This window comes from Caretta caretta, chromosome 8, assembly GCF_965140235.1.
Source record: "Caretta caretta isolate rCarCar2 chromosome 8, rCarCar1.hap1, whole genome shotgun sequence".
Classification (NCBI taxonomy): Eukaryota; Metazoa; Chordata; order Testudines; family Cheloniidae; genus Caretta; species Caretta caretta.
In genome coordinates, this window is record NC_134213.1 from 42,101,866 (window position 1) to 42,119,051 (window position 17,186).

The window sequence follows — 17,186 nt, forward strand, 5'->3', positions numbered from 1 at the left end:
GTGTTCAGGGCCGAGCAGCTATGGGTTCAGGCAGTCTGTCTCTTGTGGATGGCCGACAAGCTCTGGCCTCTTGCCCGAGAGAGGGGGAGACTACCACCCCAGAGTTAGGGGTGGCAGGGGGGACGCAGGCACACCCACTCCACTGCGTCCTTGCCCAGGGCCCTAATATTGGAAGAGTGGCCTGCCACGGGGTCAGCGGGGATTCTGACCACAACATGCTGACATAAGCTCAGGTGGTGCTGCAGCCAGACTAGGGTCGGCTGTCCCTCGGCCACTTCCCAACTCCCCCTCAGGTTGTACCTGGGTCTGTAAAGGGCTCTCCCCAAGTTGTCAGGGTAGAAGGCCTGCGGCAGTCCTGGCAACTTTTCTGTGGGCTGGGCAGCATATGGCTCCGGCGGCCCTGAGCTCTATCAGTTAGTAGTATTTGATCCATTTAATAGGGACCATATTGATTTTTGTATAGTGTTATTTTCAATTAGAATGTTGTGTTGTTTATTTTTGCAGCAGTTAAACCATTCTGCAGTGGAAACGTTTTTGGCTCCTATACAGGGTCTTTCATTCTTGAGGCATCTAATTAGATACTGCTAATGGAGTAGCTGCTAGGGAACACTGCAGCGATCATGTGTTCACAGTAGCTTGCACACAGACCTTCAACATTAGTATCTGTTTTATGAGGCGAGGGAACGTTAGTCAGGGTGTCATGCTTTATTCACTATATTTGTTAAAATTCCCTTGAGCTTTACATTTTACCGTGGATAGCCACCTGCGACTGACAGAAAGCAGTGGGCTTACCAACTGTTCTTCCCAAAATGGCACCTCTTAAATTGAAACAGCCATTTTCCTCCCCTTCCTCCTAAGTAATTTATAGCCTTATTGTCAGACTTGGACATAAACCCTGCTGTTGGACTTGAATCTGTGATCACTTGTCTCAGATTTATGCTGCAAGGTAATCTATACTCACCATTTGTTGGTGACCTGGTTTCATGTACAGTGTAGTGTTGAATTCAGTGAGCCTGTTTGTTGATTTCCCTTTTGTGTGATGTGATTTATTTTTCCCTTTTCAGAGCTCTACAGGGGAGAAAGCAGATTCTCAGCTGATGGCCATGCCAAACACAGACCCCAGCATCAGGTAAGGTGGGACAAATCCTGTCCATCTGGATTAGTGGTGTTTAGATATTCTGTTTGGTTATTACCTTACACTTACCTGTTCTCTCACCCACCTCTGAATACCCCATCTGGCTCTCATAATTTGCCTCAGACTCCCTCTACATCTATTGGCAAAACTACTGACCCTTATTAAACTAGTGTATTTGAATCTTTCTGTTCACTCTCTGGGGCGTTTAAGTTGGAGAGACCCTCATGTTATGGCTCTACTTTCTCCTTTTCCTCTAGAGTTTCTATCAATGACTCTGAGTTCTCCTCTTGCTCCACTGAGTCCCCTCCTAAGAATAGAGAACCTTCAGAAAAAAGCATAGGGCCGGTCTCGGTGAGAAGTCCATTCATCAATCCAGGCCCTAAGCTAGGAAGATGCCTGGAGGGCTCTCCGAGAATATTCAAGTGCTCAAGAAGGCTACAAAGTGTAGTAACTCCAGTAAGGGAAGAGTTTCTTCTCCTTGAGAGCATTCAAGGGACTCTCAACACAAGAGAGAAGGCTTCTATGCTAGGGCCAAAAAAACCTAAAACAGACAAATAGCTCTGTTATCTCCTATTGATCTTCCCTGCCCACTCGCCTTTGGAAGAAGGGGAGTTTTCAATGTCTTCTCCTTTACAGGATCCAAACAGTGAGACCAAAACCAAACTGACAAAAAGAAAACGTGTTTTATTGGACCAAAAAGACAGTATCTCACCCACCTTGTCTCTCTAATATCCTGGGACCAATACGGCTACAACACTGCAAAAAAAAAAAAAGAAAATGTGTCCTTTTTAACAGGTTTCAGAGTAACAGCCATGTTAGTCTGTATTCGCAAAAAGAAAAGGAGTACTTGTGTCACCTGAGAGACTAACCAATTTATTTGAGCATGAGCTTTCGTGAGCTACCGATGAAGTGAGCTGTAGCTCACGAAAGCTCATGCTCAAATAAATTGGTTAGTCTCTAAGGTGACACAAGTACTCCTTTTCTTTTTGTCCTTTTTAAGAAGGCCTCCAAACCAAATCCAGCCAGCGGAGTTTCTGATTGTAGGAAGCAGGCAGGCTTTCTCCCTTTTCCTTAGGTCAGGGAAGGAGCAGCTTCACCCAATTAATAAGGCCCTTATCTCAGAGCCTTGAGTCTGAGCAGGCAAAGTCTCTAGAACTCATATCAGGCTTATTGATTAAAAGTATAGCCAATTGACCGACTACACCTGTGTTTTGTTATGAAAAATGTTCAAGAGGCCAAATAAGCAAACTTAGCCAATTTTGTTGCTAAAAGCAAACAACAGTGCACTATAGGAAAGAAAGGGTTACTATATTACCGATCCTTCTGGGCAGGTGTTTCTCACAGTTCACCTTACACAGAAGGTGTGCTCCCTAAATAGGCCCCCAAACTACCTATGTTTACAATAGACCTGATTACAAGTTAAAAGCACCCAAGTCTAATCTTCACCAATCAGCTTGTTAGCTTCTTTTTCTGGTACCATGGCACATGGAAAGTGTAGGGGACAATTTCCTGGTGCAAGTACTGGAGGAACCAACTGGGGGCAGAGCTCTTCTTGACCTGCTGCTCACAAACCGGGAAGAATTAGTAGGGGAAGCAAAAGTGGACAGGAACCTGGGAGGCAGTGATCATGAGATGGTCGAGTTCAGAATCCTGACACAGAGAAGAAAGGAGAGCAGCAGAATACAGATCCTGGACTTCAGAAAAGCAGACTTTGACAACCTCAGGGAACTGATGGGCAGGATCCCCTGGGAGAATAACATGAGAGGGAAAGAAGTCCAGGAGAGCTGGCGGTATTTTAAAGAATCCTTATTGAGGTTACAGGGACAAACCATCCCGATGTGTAGAAAGAATAGTAAATATGGCAGGCGACCAGCTTGGCTTAACAGTGAAATTCTTGCTGATCCTAAACACAAAAAAGAAGCTTACAAGAAGTGGAATATTGGACAAATGACCAGGGAAGAGTATAAAAATATTGCTCTGGCCTGCAGGAGTGAAATCAGGAAGGCCAAATCACACCTGGAGGTGCAGCTAGCAAGAGATGTTAAGAGTAACAAGAAGGGTTTCTTCAGGTATGTTAGCAACAAGAAGAAAGTCAAGGAAAGTGTGGGCCCCTTACTAAATGAGGGAGGCAACCTAGTGACAGAGGATGTGGAAAAAGCTAATGTACTCAATGGTTTTTTTGCCTCTGTCTTCACGAACAAGGTCAGCTCCCAGACTGCTGCACTGGGCAGCGCAGCATGGGGAGGAGGTGACCAGCCATCTGTGGAGAAAGAAGTGGTTCGGGACTATTTAGAAAAGCTGGACGAGCACAAGTCCATGGGGCCGGATGCGCTGCATCCGAGAGTGCTAAAGTAGCTGGTGGATGTGATTGCAGAGCCATTGGCCATTATCTTTGAAAACTCCTGGCGATCGTGGGAGGTCCCGGACGACTGGAAAAAGGCTAATGTAGTGCCCATCTTTAAAAAAGGGAAGAAGGAGGATCCTGGGAACTACAGGCCAGTCAGCCTCACCGCAGTGCCTGGAAAAATCATGGAGCAGATCCTCAAGGAATCAATTCTGAAGCACTTAGAGGAGAGGAAAGTGATCAGGAACAGTCAGCATGGATTCACCAAGGGCAAGTCATGCCTGACTAATCTAATTGCCTTCTATGACGAGATAACTGGCTCTGTGGATGAGGGGAAAGCAGTGAACGTGTTGTTCCTTGACTTTAGCAAAGCTTTTGACACGGTCTCCCACAGTATTCTTGCCAGCAAGTTAAAGAAGTATGTGCTGGATGAACGGACGATAAGGTGGATAGAAAGCTGGCTAGATTGTCAGGCTCAATGGCTCCATGTCTAGTTGGCAGCCAGTATCAAGCGGAGTGCCCCACGGGTAAGTCCTGAGGCCAGTTTTGTTCAATATCTTCATTAATGATCTGGAGGATGGTGTGAATTGCACCGTCAGCAAGTTTGCAGATGACACTAAACTGGGAGGAGAGGTAGATACACTGGAGGGTAGGGATAGGATACAGAGGGCCCTAAACAAATTAGAGGATTGAGCCAAAAGAGATCTGATGAGGTTCAAGAAGGACAAGTGCAGAGTCCTGCACTTAGGACGGAAGAATCCCATGCACCGCTACAGACTAGGGACCGAATGGCTAGGCAGCAGTTCTGCAGAAAAGGACTTAGGAGTTACAGTGGACGAGAAGCTGGATCTGAGTCAACGGTGTGCCGTTGTTGCCAAGAAGGCCAGTGGCATTTTGGGCTGTATAAGTAGGGGCATTGCCAGCAGATCGAGGGACGTGATCGTTCCCCTCTATTGGACATTGGTGAGGCCTCATCTGGAGTACTGTGTCCAGTTTTTGGCCCCACACTACAAAACAGAAGTGGAAAAATTGGAAAGAGTCCAGTGGAGGGCAACGAAAATGATTAGGGGGCTGGAACACATGAGTTATGAGGAGAGGCTGAGGGAACTGGGGATGTTTAGTCTGCAGAAGAGAAGAATGAGGGGGGATTTGATAGCTGCTTTCAACTACCTGAAAGGGGGTCACAAAGAGGATGGTTCTAGACTGTTCTCAGTGGTAGCAGATGATAGAACGAGGAGTAATGGTCTCAAGTTGCAGTGGGGGAGATTTAGGTTGGATATTAGGAAAAACGTTTTCACTAGAAAGGTGGTGAAACACTGGAATGTGTTACCTAGGGAGGTGGTGGAATCTCCTTGCTTAGAAGTTTTTAAGGTCAGGCTTGACAAAGCCCTGTCTGGGATGATTTAGTTGGGGGATTGGTCCTGCTTTGAGCAGGGGGTTGGACTAGATGACCTCCTGAGGTCCCTTCCAACCCTAATATTCTATTATTCTATGATACCCCTTTTCTCTTGTTTTTGAATACAGCATTCCAAACCAGTTGGGCCATGAAGGCATTCCTTACCAGTACCAGGTAGAACATAAGAACTGCCAGTACTAGGTCAGACCAATGGTACATTTAGCCCAGTGTCCTGTCTTCCAACAGTGGCCCATACCAGGTGCTTCATAGGAGCTGAACGGAACAGGCAATCATCGAGTGATTCATCCTCTTGTTGTCCACCCCCAGCTTCTTGAAGTCAGAAGCTAGGGAAACCCAGGAATGAGGTTGCATCCCTGACCATCTTGGCTAATAGCCTTCATGAGCTTATCTAATTTTTTTTTTAAACCCGTTGTGCTTTTGGCTTTCACAACATCCCCAGGCAATGAGTACCACAGATTGTTGTGTGAAGAAGTACTTCCTTATGTTTGTTTAAAATCTGCTGGCTACTAAATTCATTGGGTGACCCCTGGTTCTTGTTATGTGACAGAGTAAATAAAACTTCCTTATTCGGTTTTTTTCCAAGTCTCAATCTGAGAGAGTTCCTCAGATGTGTCTGTCACCTAAAAAGAATGGCTCAGGTGTGGGAATCTCCCTCACATCCTCTGCAGTAAAGACCGATGCAAAGAATTCATTTAGCTTCTCTGCAATGGCCTTCTTTTCCTTGAGTGCTCCTTTAGCACCTCGATCATCCAGTGACCCACTGATTGTTTGGCAGGCTTCCTGCTTCTTACATACTTAAATTTCTTTGCTATTAGTTTTTGAGTCTTTGGCTAGCTGCTCTTCAAATTCTTTCTTGGCCTGCCTTCTATTTTCTATTTTAAGTGGGATTTAACTTCCAATTTTTAAAGGTGCCTTTTTGCCTCTACTGTCTTCTTTTTGCCTCTACCCGCTAACTTTTTAACTAACTTTCTCATTTTTGTGTAGTTCCCATTTCTGAAGGAAATACTCATGTATCTTGATTTTGACAGGGTTTATATTTGCTACTGCCAAATGCTGTGTTTAGCTTTGGAAGATATTATGGGAAGTATCACTGTAGATATAAGTGGGCAAGAGTGAACTTAACTTTGTGATAACTTTAATATATAATAATATGAGTGTAATACTGTGATGAAGTGGGATTTTTCTGTAATATATTTGACACCCTATGTGTGCCTCAGTTTCACAAATATACAATATAAATATATTTTGTATTGCTACCCAGTGCAGGAAAGAGAACTAAGTTTGAAACTGCCTGAAGTCATTTGCATAGGAAGAAGGAGGTGGCATTTCCACCTCATCAGGCAAGAAGGAAGATATATTAATTGGTATTACTTCCTCATCTACTCACCTTTCTCAAATGATGCTGCCCCAAAGCTGGGGGTGTAGTCCTCATGCTGTGAATCTATGACAGTTGATGGGAGAAGTGAGATGCTGAATCAACCCATAGTATTTTTCAATAAGTGACTTGCAGCAGTAGAAACAAGGTTAGTCAAAGGAAACATCAAGAAAATGGTGTATAATAACCACTGTGAGAAGGTCATCAGAAACCCGTGCAAGGAGGGAGGGTTAAGTGTTGGGAAGTTCAACAAGGCACAGCTTATTGCACAGCTGGAGAAGGATCAGACCAAGAAGAAGTTTCCAGGCACAGGCAGAGTTCCCAGAGAATTGGAGAGTGACACAGGCAGCAGCAGGGCATCCTCAAGACCCGGTTCCCCAACTAGTATGGTATCATCACAACGCAGTTGCCTTTGAATAGATTAGAAGTAGTGGGAGTTGGAGCTAAGAGCAAACGAACTAGCAGATTGTGAGAGGCAGCAAAAACATGAAGAATGGTGAAAACATCAGGCAAAGTAATGAAAGCATGACCTGGAGGTGGAGAAGCTGAGGAGCAAGGGGTCCCATAGAGGGGTAAGTGGTGAAAGACCCCAGGATGCCAGTTCTTCAGGGAGTCTAGACACCAAATTGTTGCCCCAGTTTGAGGAGGCAGGCGGAGATATAGATAAGAACACAAGAATGGCCATACTGGGTCAGACCAAAGGTCCATCCAGCCCAGTATCCTGTTTACCGACAGTGGCCCATGCCAGGTGCCCCAGAGGGAGAGAACCTAACAGGTAATGATCAAATAATCTCTTTCCTGCCAGCCATCTCCACTCTCTGACAAACAGAGGCTAAAGACACCATTCCTTACCCATCCTGGCTAATAGCCATTAATAGGTTAAAACTTAACCTCCAGGAATTTATCCAGTTCTCTTTTAAAGCCTGTTATAGTCCTAGCCTTCACAACCTCCTCAGGCAAGGAGTTCCACAGGTTGACTGTGCGCTGAGTGAAGAAGAACTTCCTTTTATTTGTTTTAAACCTGCTACCCATTAATTGCATTTGGTAGCCCCTAGTTCTTATATTATGGGAACAAGTGAATTACTTTTCCTTATTCACTTTCTCCACACCACTCATGATTTTATATACCTCTATCATATCCCCCCTTAGTCTCCTCTTTTCCAAGCTGAAAAGTCCAAGCCTCTTTAATCTCTCCTCATATGGGACCCGTTCCAACCCCCTAATCATTTTAGTTGCCCTTTTCTGAACCTTTTCTAATGCCAGTATATCTTTTTTGAGATGAGGGGACCACATCTGTACTCAGTATTCAAGATGCGAGCGTACGATGGATTTATATAAGGATTTATATATTCTCCGTCTTATTCTCTATCCCTTTTTTAATGATTCCTAACATCCCGTTTGCTTTTTTGACTGCCGCTGCACACTTTGAGAAGGCTTACAACCTGGTTGACTCCCTTACTTAGTCCCAAAGCTATAGAGGCATACAGCCAGATAGGCAGAGTTGATGGAGACTATGAACAGTTCAAAAAGGTGTTACTGCTTAAGTTTGCATTAACACCTGATGGTTATAAGAAAGTGTTTCAGGGTGTGCAAAGGACTTACTGTGTGACATATATGGAAACCACCATGCTGATGGGAGTATATCTTCACAAATGGGATAAGGGTGCAGGTGGAGGATTTGTATAAATCCTTGACAAAACCCTGGCTAGGATTATTTAGTTGGAGTTGGTCCTGCTTTGAGCAGGTGGTTGGACTAGATGACCTCCTGAGGTCTCTTCTATGATTTTATGATTCAATACTGGTGAGGTTGGAAAACTCTCAGATGTGTTCCCATGAGCTTAAAATGTAGTTAGTGGACAGGAAGCCTAAGGAGCTATGTAATACAAGCTGGTTGGCAGATGGACAGTTGGTCTGAGTATGAAAAGAGACCCAATGGGGACTGGTCTAAGCATCTGTCCTGGGATAGGGAACCAGTAGAGGTACCCGAGAAGTAGGATTCAGGTACACCCACAGTGGGGGGAGCAGCTGACCCCAGTAGCCACTGCTAAGGGATTGTAAAGACCTGAGATGCAACATTTGTGGAAAACAGGGCATAATGCCTAAGAATTGATGAAGTAAGGTTTGCCCGGGATAGAGAAACAGACACATACTCTGTGCAGCCAAGAAAGCAGCCAGCAGTCCAGGCTCAGAGAGCGAATTATGTGACAGAATTTTTGAACGGGAAGATATGAAACTGCTCTGAACGATGTATTGGAAACAGTAAGTTTGACTGATTAGAAACTTGCTGTAAGAATCATGAAAGTGCCTGGTAGAACAGCTACCAAGGTGATGAGAAATATGCTGGGTCATCTGTGGATAACAATTGTGGGTTTGAACTTCCTCAGGTCATTGGGTAAAGTGACCCTCCTCGGTTTGATGTCAAAGGAGGAAAAGATATGACAAAGTGGGAATTTTCTGTAATATTTTTATGAAGTCTGTGTGTGCCTCGGTTTCACTGATATTTTGCATGACTACCCAGTGGGGAAAAAGGAATAAGCTTGCTCTCAGGGCAGGCTGAGAGATATACATGTATGTGTGTCACCTTGGTGTCTGAGCCAAAATGGGTAATTAAAAAGGACCGACCGAGGCCATTCTGAGAAGACAGTGGAAAACCCAATCACCAGGACATTGACACCTAGCAACCGGTGACCCAGTGAGGAAGGGATTTTTCCCACCTCTCAGCAGGGAAGCTGAGCATAGACCCCCAGCTTGAGAACAAAGGACTGGAAGGTGTGAGGTGGGGGATAAGTGTTGGATTCTGGAGGAAGCTGGAGGGGCTCCCACTTGGGAACTAAGACGATGATATGAAGAGAAACACACACAAAGCCTGAACATGAGTTCACTACAGTGTGGCTGGGCTCTGAGCTGACCAGAATGGACTATGCTTTAGCCTTCATTTCTCTGTGCTAACCAATGGGCATCCTGTGCTGTGTTCTAGTGGACTAATATAGGCTACTGTTTGACAGTGTTGTTTGAGTCACTGCGAATACTTGCTGAGGTGCATTAATTCCTGAAGAGTGGACAAGTCTCAAGAGGGAGTCTGTCTTAGTTGGACTTGATGAACAGAGCTCATGGGTGAAGCAGGAGGGCTGAAGCTCAGAGGTTCAGTCAAGGAGGCGGTGAGGCCACTGTTGTGTTAACAGGCTAGCGATCTGGAGTCCAAGGTGTTCTGCAACCCATAGCAGCCAGCATGACTTCAGGTCCCTTCTCTCCCTCACTCAGCTTCCATGTTCTGTTCATATAGCCTAGCCCCAGAGAGGGCTCCTTGATTGCACCCAACCTATTTTGGCTGTAAGCACCAGACTGTCCCTTAAAGGGGCACCCCACCATAACTCCCAAGGAAGAGATGGAGGAATGAGACCCAGTAGACTAGTCCCTCTTGAATTCTTGGAGGTGATGTTTAAAAGGGTCTCTGTTACACGGGGACTCCAAGCCCAGCAGACGAAGGAGAACAAGAAAGGTCAGAATGGAGGATGGACCTTTTGGGGGGGGGGAGGCTCAAAATGAGACTAAGAAAGCTATGTTCTTTCCTTTGTTCCTTGTTTGAAATCAGGATCAATCTGAATGGGAAGAACCAGCTACAGACAGATATTCTGAAAAACAGGCTCCCAAGTTCTGTCGTTTCCCTGAAGATAAATAAGACTCTCCAAATTCCTTACACAGTAGACATAGGCCTACTATTTTCCTGAACACCAAACCAATAGGCGTATTTAGGCATCCCTCAAAAAATGTATGAAGCTTTAACTATCGTCCTTCAAGTATACATCTTTTCCGAGACCCTCAGAAGGCCGTCTGGCTTAGACAAATGATGAGAATGAACCTAATAATGAGTCAAGTCTGTACTGCATAAGATCACCCTGGCAGCCTCTTATATATTGGAGCTTCCTTGGATGCTCTAAGATCCTCATCCAGGAGTGTTGTTCAGGAGGCAGCTCTGCCTTTGTGCGTGGTAGTGAGTGGACCAAAGAAATCCATGCCTTTTCTGTGGAGACCTTGACTAGGTGTAGACACTGCCAAGCTGCCTTTTACCTTGGTCCTAACCCCTCCAGGAGATGTCTGGGGAAGGAGAAGTGTCTGTGTCCTGGAATTGATAAGATCCCAAAGAGCAGGTTTCTTTTCTCTCCCAAGCCTCCAACAACTGGATGCACTAAGTCATAGTGAAATAAAGCATGTGTTCCAGACAGGACAATAAGAGAGAAGATGAGAGATTTCCCTTGCTCTGCTCTATTGTATTTGTATTGCCCAGGAGGCACAGCCTGTGGGGAACTGTAGTATATCTAAAATCTCTCTACAGATGCATGGAAAATCCTGGGTACTCCTGGCATGGAACCATGGAAGCCTTGTATGTGGGATGGCCATATGGCTTCCCTGCCTATCCAGATCAGGAACTTTCATTGCAGGTTCCTTCGTGTCTGCTATCAGGGGTAATGCTGGTCTCTGTCACTCTCAGTCATGGGAATGGCTGCCCTCTACTCCAAAGGAATTCATATGGAAAGCAGTGACTGAAAAGGACCGTACAGTCTGGGAACTACGTGAATGTGAGCTCTCCCTGTGATGCTGTGGCTGAAATGACTAACATGATCAAAGGATGCATGGCCGAGGGAATATCAAGCAGGAGAAAGCAATGATTTATACTTCTGTATAGAACACTGGTGAGATGAGTAGTGGCATACTCCATTCCCACTTTAAAAAGGAAGTTGCCAAATTGGAAGGGATTCAGAGAAGAGCCACAATGATGATTCCAAGTCTGGAAAACTTGTCTTACAGTGAGAGACTGAAAAAACTCAGTCTTTTCAGCTTGTTCAAGAGAAGGTTAAGAGGTGACTTGATGAGGATCTATAAGCACATACACAGGGGAAAGGATATCAGATAATAAAGGGCTTTATGGATTTTCCCCCTCTTCCTCTACTACATGCTAGTAAAAGGTGTATTTGTGCAGTCAGTACATACACCAATGTATCAGAGTCCTCATCCCTTCATGGCATGGATTTATCATAAATATAATCACCTTCTATAGGGGTGGTGGCCTGTGATAACTGAGCACATTTTAGACATTAAAAAGAAATGCTGCTTTCCTTTCAATGTAAGGTCTAATTCAGTAAAAGTAATGTGCAGGTTCTGAAAATTCCAAGGTGCTTGGCATTTGGATATACAATGTAATAAGGTGCTTTTCAGTAATATGGTAATCTATTACTATAGCAATGGGTAGTGTTGCCTCTATCTCCAGACTTCTTTTGACTTTCCTTTGCTCTTGTTCAGCAGCCCTCACTGTGCACACTTAAATGCTGAAAGGCAGGGGGTTAATCCACTGGGGTTACTTAGAATCTGACATCTGTACTAGCATGGTTCCATGGAAAACCTCTACCAGCAGAGCGTTGGAAAGATCCCACGGATTCTACTGGGTTTTGGATCAGAGGCTAATGAAGAGCTTGGTCCAGAGTTTGAAGAGTGTTTATTCTATTTCTGATCTAGATATAGTATGTTTTGTGAGGAACTGCTGAACCTGTTTCTTTTGAGGAATATATTTTCTCTTTTCAATGTGTTTTATTGTATAATATGTTTGTGATGTCTTTTATATGGTAAGACTGATACTATGTCTCAGTGTTAGTGTCATGGTCCTATTGTGCCCGCTGCTTATTGCTATTTGATATTAATTATTATTATTTGCTTACACCTTCATTCCGATTGAAAGGGGGGACCACCCACTTTATACTTTAAAACGCTGCCACTTCTTGCTCCTAGCTCCTGTGCCAGCCCATCCTTCCCCCACTATCAAAAATAATATTTCTAGAGGTTTGTTTAAAAAAACCAACATACCCTGCCTGGGAAATTAACCTCCACACCATGGATTTAATATGTTAAGGCCACAGCACTTTCTTATCTCCGAATCTTCAGCCAGCCCTCTGACAGGCTGGGATCCTGCTAGGCTAGCAATTGTAGTGCTGCCACCGCAGCAACAGTACTAGCCGTTGCTAGCAGCAGGAGGTGGTGCCACATAGTATCGCAGCAGAGAGGTCACTTTGTCATGTGTTTGTGCCCTGAGCTGCATAAGTAGTACCCTTCAGAAATATAAAACCAGACTAACCCTTGCTTCCACTGCATTTTAAACTGGGTCAGTAAAAGCAAGGCCATCATCTGAAAATCCAAGACAATGGTATCTGCTGATAGAGTGCAGTACTGCTTTGTGCCAATATGCTATGGTATTACCACAGCAAATACTGCAAGCAGATGGTATGCCACTAAAGTAGAACTTCTTGAAAGTTAAATTATGCTGAAATCCAATGAATTGTATAAATCAGTCCCTCAAATTAGAGAACATATTTACTTCTTAAAATACCTATTAGGGAAAAATTTTGGTAGCAACATGTCATGGGAATTTCTCACTGTCCTACGAGAGCAGTGAGGCAATTCTGTGAGAGTCAGGCAAGCAGGTATTTTTGCCCAGAATATTTTAAACATGCTGAAGAGAACTCTTATCCCCAGACCCGTGATAATATGTAAATCTAGACTTGCAGAAGAGTAGTAGCTAGGATTCCTAAATTCTGTTCTTATTCCTGCCTCTGGTTTACTCTTACCTAATGTTCATATAAATGTTCTTAATGCCAGATTTTCAAAAGAGATTGGCATCCAGCAGCCCTTATTATATGCCCATGTGTTCATAATCTGTATCACACAAGAACCAGAAGACAATTGGAGCTGCTGCATGCTGAGCTCTTTGAAAATCTGGCCCTTAAAGATGGTATCTCACTTAAGGTTCTTAACTCCCCTCTCTATTTCAGCAGGAACTCAGGGAATGAGTTGCAGGTGTATTATGCCTCTCCGAGAAATTACCAAGACTTCTTTGAAGCTATTCACAGAAGGAGGGATACATTCTACGTGGTATCTTTTCGTAGGGTAAGTGCAACACACATTCATTATTGAACTGGTAAATGGGGTGGTGGTAAAGGTCATGATGGTTCAGCGTTTGGTCCTTGAGTTAGGGGAGGAGTGCTAGTCCACAGTTGAAGTTGAAGCTAGTTTACCTTTTTAAGTCTGATTTTTTTCAAAAATCCCTTGTTTTACTGGGAAAAAAACCAATCTACCAGAAATTGTATATGCCACAATTCATTCCAGGGTAGAAGTTGTCTGGAAAGTCTGGGATGAATCACACAAGGAGTTTCAAAGATACAAAGCTTGTTTTTTTTCCTGGTTACTCCCTTCTTTACAGATGTTTTCTAAACTGTTTTGGTTACTCTAGCTCCTAATTCATGTGGAAGCTTCACTTAATCTCCAAGTGTCATTACTGAATGGAAGTGTCTTTCATGGGATTTGAGGCGATGTGTGTAGCAATTATGGAGTGGTCACTAATGAGATGAACCTATGTGATGGATGGATATGGTTGTTTCACAGCTTCTAGTTGTTCTCAAGCTGTCATACTCGGGATACAGCTAGTCTTGCGTGGCTGAAATGATGGTGTATTTCCATAGTTTAGACCTTTTCAGGAAGGTTGTAGGGTGGCACACTCATTTGGAACCCCAAGCTTTCTATGGGTCTTGTGAAAACTGCAGCATTGTTTTAGTGGTTTTTGGATAAAGCAAATGATGGATTTTTTTTTCTGTCTTAAATATTGGCTACAATTTTTTTTTTTTGTCTATGACTATTACTGAATAAATCTTGGTTGCAAACTTAGCCCAAAGGATAAGGTTTTCTCTCTTTTGATGACTACCAGTAAATCCATGGAATGTAGTTTAAATCCGGAGTGCACTGGAACAGGATTGCACCATGGCTAAACGTTGATCCAGCCCCTGACTCACGCTGGGATCAGTTTACTTAAGCATCAGTCTTTCTTAAAGAGCCATACATTTGTGAGCAGACTGATTGCTCTGTATTCCAGCTGGTGATGGACGTTATCAGGTGGTAGGGGAATAACTACTCTTGTAAGTAAACTCAAAAGGTACCATTTCTGAGTTTCTAATGGGGCTATTGTTACTGAAAGGCCAGTAACTGATCAGTGTTGTTAAAAATCAGATTGCAGATTCATTTATAGTAACCACTAGTTCAAGGCTTCCCAGCTAGAGATCCATATCCCTCAAGGAGTAGGTAAAGCAACAATGGCAGTCTTTAGTATTTACTCAGGTTTCGGTAAAAGCTTTTCACACAGTTCTCATCGGGCTGAATATGACCTTTGCTACTTCACAGGCTTTCTGGGGGACAGCTATGCTCTTCTGTGGATATGGGGAAACTGGTGGATGTGATATATCTTGACTTTAGCAAAGCTTTTAATATGGTCTCCCACAGTATTCTTGACCGCAAGTTAAAAAAGTATGGATTGGATGAATGGACTATAAGGTGGATAGAAAACTGGCTAGATTGTCGGGCTCAACAGGTAGTGATCAACGGTTCGATGTCTAGTTGGCAGCCAGTATCAAGTAGAGTGCCCCAGGGATCGGTCCTGGGGCCGGTTTTGTTTAACATCTTTATTCAAGCCCTCGGATCGCTACCCCTTCCTGCTTCTCCACGTGGGCACCAATGATACTGCTAAGAATGACCTTGAGTGGATCACTGCAGACTACGAGGCTCTGGGAAGAAGGATAAAGGAGTTTGAGGCACAAGTGGTGTTCTTGTCCATCCTCCCCGTGGAAGGAAAAGGCCTGGGTAGAGACCGTCGAATCGTGGAAGTCAACGAATGGCTACGTAGGTGGTGTCAGAGAGAAGGCTTTAGATTCTTTGACCATGGGATGGTGTTCCAAGAAGGAGGAGTGCTAGGCAGAGACGGGCTCCACCTAACAAAGGAGGGAAGAGTATCTTCGCAAGCAGGCTGGCTAACCTAGTGAGGAGGGCTTTAAACTAGGTTCACCGGGAGAAGGAGGCCAAAGCCCTGATGTAAGTGGGGACGTGGGATACCGGGAGGAAGCACGAGGAGAACGCAAAAAGGGAGGGCCCCTGCCTCAAACTAAGAAAGCAGGACAAAAAACATGCTATCTCAAGTACCTGTACACAAATGCAAGAAGCCTGGGAAACAAGCAGGGAGAACTGGAAGTCTTGGCACAGTCAAGGAATTATGATGTGATTGGAATAACAGAGACTTGGTGGGATAACTCACATCACTGGAGCACTGTCATGGGTGGATATAAACTGTTCAGGAAGAACAGGCAGGGCAGAAAAGGTGGGGGAGTTGCATTGTATGTAAGAGAGCAGTATGACTGCTCAGAGCTCCACTATGAAACTGCAGAAAAACCTGAGTGTCTCTGGATTAAGTTTAGAAGCGTGAACAACAAGGGTGATGTCGTGGTGGGAATCTGCTCCAGATCACCGGACCAGGGGGGTGAGGTGGATGAGGCTTTTTTCCAGCAACTAACGTAAGTTACTAGATCACGGGCCCTGGTTCTCATGGAAGACTTCAATCACCCTGATATCTGCTGGGAGAGCAATACAGCGGTGCACAGACAATCCAGGAAGTTTTTGGAAAGTGTAGGGGACAATTTCCTGGTGCAAGTACTGGAGGAACCAACTAGGGGCAGAGCTCTTCTTGACCTGCTGGTCACAAACCGGGAAGAATTAGTAGGGGTAACAAAAGTGGATGGGAACCTGGGAGGCAGTGAACATGAGATGGTAGAGTTCAGGATCCTGACACAGGGTAGAAAGGAGAGCAGCAGAATACGGACCCTGGACTTCAGAAAAGCAGACTTTGACAACCTCAGGGAACTGATGGGCAGGATCCCCTAGGAGAATAACATGAGAGGGAAAGGAGTCCAGGAGAGCTGGCTGTATTTTAAAGAATCCTTATTGAGGTTACAGGGACAAACCATCTCGATGTGTAGAAAGAATAGTAAATATGGCAGGCGACCAGCTTGGCTTAACAGTGAAATTCTTGCTGATCCTAAACACAAAAAAGAAGCTTACAAGAAGTGGAATATTGGACAAATGACCAATAAGAAGAGTATAAAAATATTGCTCTGGCCTGCAGGAGTGAAATCAGGAAGGCCAAATCACACCTGGAGGTGCAGCTAGCAAGAGATGTTAAGAGTAACAAGAAGGGTTTCTTCAGGTATGTTAGCAACAAGAAGAAAGTCAAGGAAAGTGAGGGCCCCTTACTGAATGAGGGAGGCAACCTAGTGACAGAGGATGTGGAAAAAGCTAATGGACTCAATGGTTTTTTTGCCTCTGTCTTCACGAACAAGGTCAGCTCCCAGACTGCTGCACTGGGCAGCGCAGCATGGGGAGGAGGTGACCAGCCATCTGTGAAGAAAGAAGTGGTTCGGGACTATTTAGAAAATCTGGACGAGCACAAGTCCATGGGGCCGGATGCGCTGCATCCGAGAGTGCTAAAGGAGTTGGCGGATGTGATTGCAGAGCCATTGGCCATTATCTTGAAATCTCATGGCGATCGTGGGAGGTCCTGGATGACTGGAAAAAGGCTAATGTCGTGCCCATCTTTAAAAAAGCGAAGAAGGAGAATCTGGGGAACTACAGTCCAGTCAGCCTCACCTTAGTCCCTGGAAAAATCATGGAGTAGGTCCTCAAGGAATCAATTCTGAAGCACTTAGAGGAGAGGAAAGTGATCAGGAACAGTCAACATGGATTCACCAAGGGCAAGTCATGCCTGACTAATCTAATTGCCTTCTATGACGAGATAACTGGCTCTGTGGATGAGGGGAAAGCAGTGGATGTGTTAAACCCTGATATTCTGTGTTTCTATGATAGCCAAACACAGGTAACATTAAATTAGAAGACGTGTGCTAAAAGTATGTAGAAAGCATATGTAGCACACATCTATACCGAGGCTATTATTAAGGGCATCCAGGAGTGTCTATATTGTTCGTGCACCTCATTGCACTAAACCTTACAAGTGCTTTGGATGATCTCCTGAAGTCCCTTCCAACCCTGATATTCTATG

General features: G+C 44.5%; 1 protein-coding gene across 6 annotated transcripts in view; it reads left to right on the top strand.

The window, feature by feature from the left end:
* Nucleotides 1-17,186, top strand: part of ATF6 (activating transcription factor 6) — a 440,808-nt gene that overhangs the window by 175,531 nt on the left and 248,091 nt on the right. For 5 of the 6 annotated variants that reach the window (XM_075131428.1, XM_075131426.1, XM_048859672.2 and 2 more), the window contains 2 exons: nucleotides 1,065-1,129; nucleotides 13,090-13,204. In XM_075131428.1, the coding sequence (XP_074987529.1) occupies nucleotides 1,065-1,129; nucleotides 13,090-13,204 (180 nt within the window). The remainder of the gene's footprint in view (nucleotides 1-1,064; nucleotides 1,130-13,089; nucleotides 13,205-17,186) is intronic. The other variant, XM_075131427.1, reaches the window with a different exon arrangement.